Source organism: Sinocyclocheilus grahami, unplaced genomic scaffold, assembly GCF_001515645.1.
Source record: "Sinocyclocheilus grahami isolate Dianchi unplaced genomic scaffold, SAMN03320097.WGS_v1.1 scaffold5381.1, whole genome shotgun sequence".
In the NCBI taxonomy this organism is placed as follows: domain Eukaryota; kingdom Metazoa; phylum Chordata; class Actinopteri; order Cypriniformes; family Cyprinidae; genus Sinocyclocheilus; species Sinocyclocheilus grahami.
In genome coordinates, this window is record NW_015510085.1 from 844 (window position 1) to 4,055 (window position 3,212).

At 32.3% G+C, this 3,212-nt stretch overlaps 1 protein-coding gene across 1 annotated transcript; it reads right to left on the minus strand.

Annotated features, from left to right (window-relative positions):
* Window positions 1–305: 305 nt before the first annotated feature.
* Window positions 306–890, minus strand: LOC107577193 (perilipin-1-like; the record flags this gene model as incomplete). Its single annotated transcript, XM_016263293.1, has 2 exons — window positions 738–890; window positions 306–570 (listed from the first exon to the last, which is right to left on the minus strand). Coding segments are annotated over exons 1-2 (370 nt in total), but the record flags the coding sequence as incomplete, so codon positions are not given.
* Window positions 891–3,212: the final 2,322 nt, after the last annotated feature.

Below are 3,212 nucleotides of genomic sequence, written 5' to 3' on the forward strand. Positions count from 1 at the left end.
TCCAGGCAGGTGTATTGGGGTAAGGTGAAGCTAAACTCAGACGCTGTAGTCAAATTTGACAAAATTATTATGAACCCATCGCGTTTCAGGACTTCATCATCTCTTTAACAATGAAGTTTCAGCGACATCTAGTGTCTAGTCTTAAAAGCACATGCATTTTGCTGGGGCCACACTGAATTTATTTGATATTTATTTGAGATGATTTTCTCCCAAGGAATACAAATGAAGAAACAAATGAACATTCACTAAAAACATACAGCTATATACTGTAGGACTACATTAAGCATATAAGAATATCAGAATACCTGTCTCAGTTGAAGATACAGGAAGGACAAAGTCGACCAGGTTTTCCAACAGACTAAGAGCCCTGTCAGCTCTCTGCTCAGCCAGGCAGACAAGCTTGCTGTTAAGGACATAATGTATGCTGTCACTTAAGGCATTCTTACTCTGCTGGTACCCAGTAGATACCTTGTCCAATACAACATTAGAGGTATGTTTGATTGGACAGGCAACATTATCCTTGGCAGTTTCCAAAGTTGATGACACCAGCTCCTTGATGCTTGCTGTTAGCTGTTGTGAAGGAAGCAGAAGAAGGACATTTTTGTTTAAAATACAGACATTTTACTATACTTGTATATGCATCTTAGCTAAATGTGTGCCCACAGTTAAAATAAATACAATTAACAACTTACAGAGCAGTATTAAGAAACCAGTTTTGGATATTTGAAGCACATTACCTCTTCAGGTGGATACTGCAAGGCTGGTACCTTTTCCTCCAAGTGGTCCAGTCCTCTGCAGGCCAATGAGTTGGCTGCTACAACTACGAATAATATAATTTTCATACAAATGCAGAACGTTAATATTTTATAACTTGGTTAAACGTCAAAATATATTAAACACATTTTTCATTAATGCAAGCATATGCTAATTCATTTGGCAAAACACATGAACAGCTTCTTTCAAAATGTTTCCCCAGCTAATGCTAAGCCTTACTAACTCCTCTGGAATTCATGAGGCTGACCTTTAATTTCTGAAATTACTGCTGAACTGATCTGGAATGTTTTTATTGCCTTGTAAATGCCTTGTTAATGTTCATTATAGAAACAGATCCACTACGTATGTGGATGAAATATTGCATACATTATGTACACTACCATTCAAAAATGTATAGAAGTTATTTTTTTAAAACGGGTTTCAAAGAAGACTCTTACACTTTCCAAGCATACTTTTATTTAATCAGAATTATTATTTTTTTATTTTTACAATTTAGAATAACATATTTTTCTATTTTAATATAGATTCGAGGGCTATCAAATCGATTAATCACGGTATCACATCCACAATAAAAGTTTGTGTTTACAAAAATACATGTGTGTGTATTGTGTATATTTATATGTATATATAAATACACACACATACATGAATATATTTATATATATATATATATATATATATATATACAGTACACAAATATATATTACTCAAACACAAACTTTTATTGTGGATGCGATTAATCATGATTAATTGATTTGACAGCCCTAATATTAAACTATAAATTTTTCCTGTGATGCAAAGTTGAATTTTCAGCAGCCATTACTCTTAAGTGTCACATGATTCTTCAGAAAACATTTTTATATGCTGATTTAATGCCCAGGAAACATTTCTTAATATTTTCAATTCCTTTTTGATCAATTTAATGCATCCTTGCTGAATACAAGCATTCATTTCCTTCAAAATAATAATAAAAAAAAGACCCCAATTGATTTTATTTTTGTGGTCTGTTAAATAAATTTGAGAGGGAAAAAAAAGAGAAAGAAATTAATATATATTATGTAGCACCAGACTGCAAAATATTCAGTCATTAGCTCATTACAAAAAGGAAATCTACACAGGAGAGTCAGAGTGCTAGTAACATGTAATTACGTCTCTCAGCGGATTAGTCTTGTGTAATGTTCAAGTGGGCCCTTGAAGGATACAAATATTTAACATTATTGCTCAATTATTCATCTAATCACAGACCAGAGTTCAGTTTTGCAATGCCAGACTATAACCCTCGCTATACTGCATTTCTCAACTTGTATTTGAATTTATGTTACACATATATTTGTACAAAATACACAGGAGGACAAAAACATGCAAAGTTTTTCCCGTTGGGGGGGTCATTCAGAATCTGAGGATTCTGAGACAAGAAAAGCACTTGCAGAAGAAGATGTAACTGAATAGCACTTCCCTTTTTATTATTATTTTTTATTTTGAGTTAAATAAATGATCTTTTACGGTTATCCATTAATATCAATTAAGATCACTATTACATTTCAATTAAAAGACATGCAGTGCAATAAACAGATCACGTTTTAGGTTTGACATTGACCTGAAAGCACAGCATCCACTGGCGGACATGTCAGAAGTAATTCATGAGTCATACTGTGTCTAGACAGACTCTCCCCCACTTGAGCATCAATATCCACGTTTGAAGACCAAAACAGCTCATTAATGTCTCACCAGATTACTTCTTTTGCAGAGTCTCACTAAAACAGACTTTATTGCAAAGCAAAAATAAGACATTAGGCTACTCATTTTGTTTTGTTCTGCCTATATTCCACAGACTGATTTATTGCCAAACTAGAAACTAAACTGCAGTCTCCATTCCTTCACATCAATTTGAACTCATTTGCTTACTGATTGTCCCAAAAACAGAGACATTCTCTAAAAACTGGTCATTTTACTTGCTAATCCTTTTATTTGCACTAGCCCTTATAATAACAGTTGTTGGTAAATCATAATTATGACATAAAATGGTCAAATTTGAGATACAACCTCAAACTGTAATTATGAGATAAATCGAATTTGACGTAAAATTCATATTTGATATACAAATTCAAACTCTGCATAAAAGTTGTAATTATGAGATACAACTTGTTTTCTGACAAACTTTTTATGTAATATTTACTACTTTACGTAATTATATTACAGAATTTGGATTTTTTTTTTATCATTGTTTCATAATTATGATTTACCATAACATGAGCTTCCCCAAACTAGTCATGGTTAAATAAAAAAGAAGAAAAAAAAAAGAGTGAAAGCAATGTAGCCTAGTTAAATTTGACTAAATTGTGATGTACCTATACCAACATCTCTAGTAAGTCACATTTCAGGACTTTAACAATGAAGTTTCAAACTTTTATTTAATAAAAAAGGCCTACTAAATAATC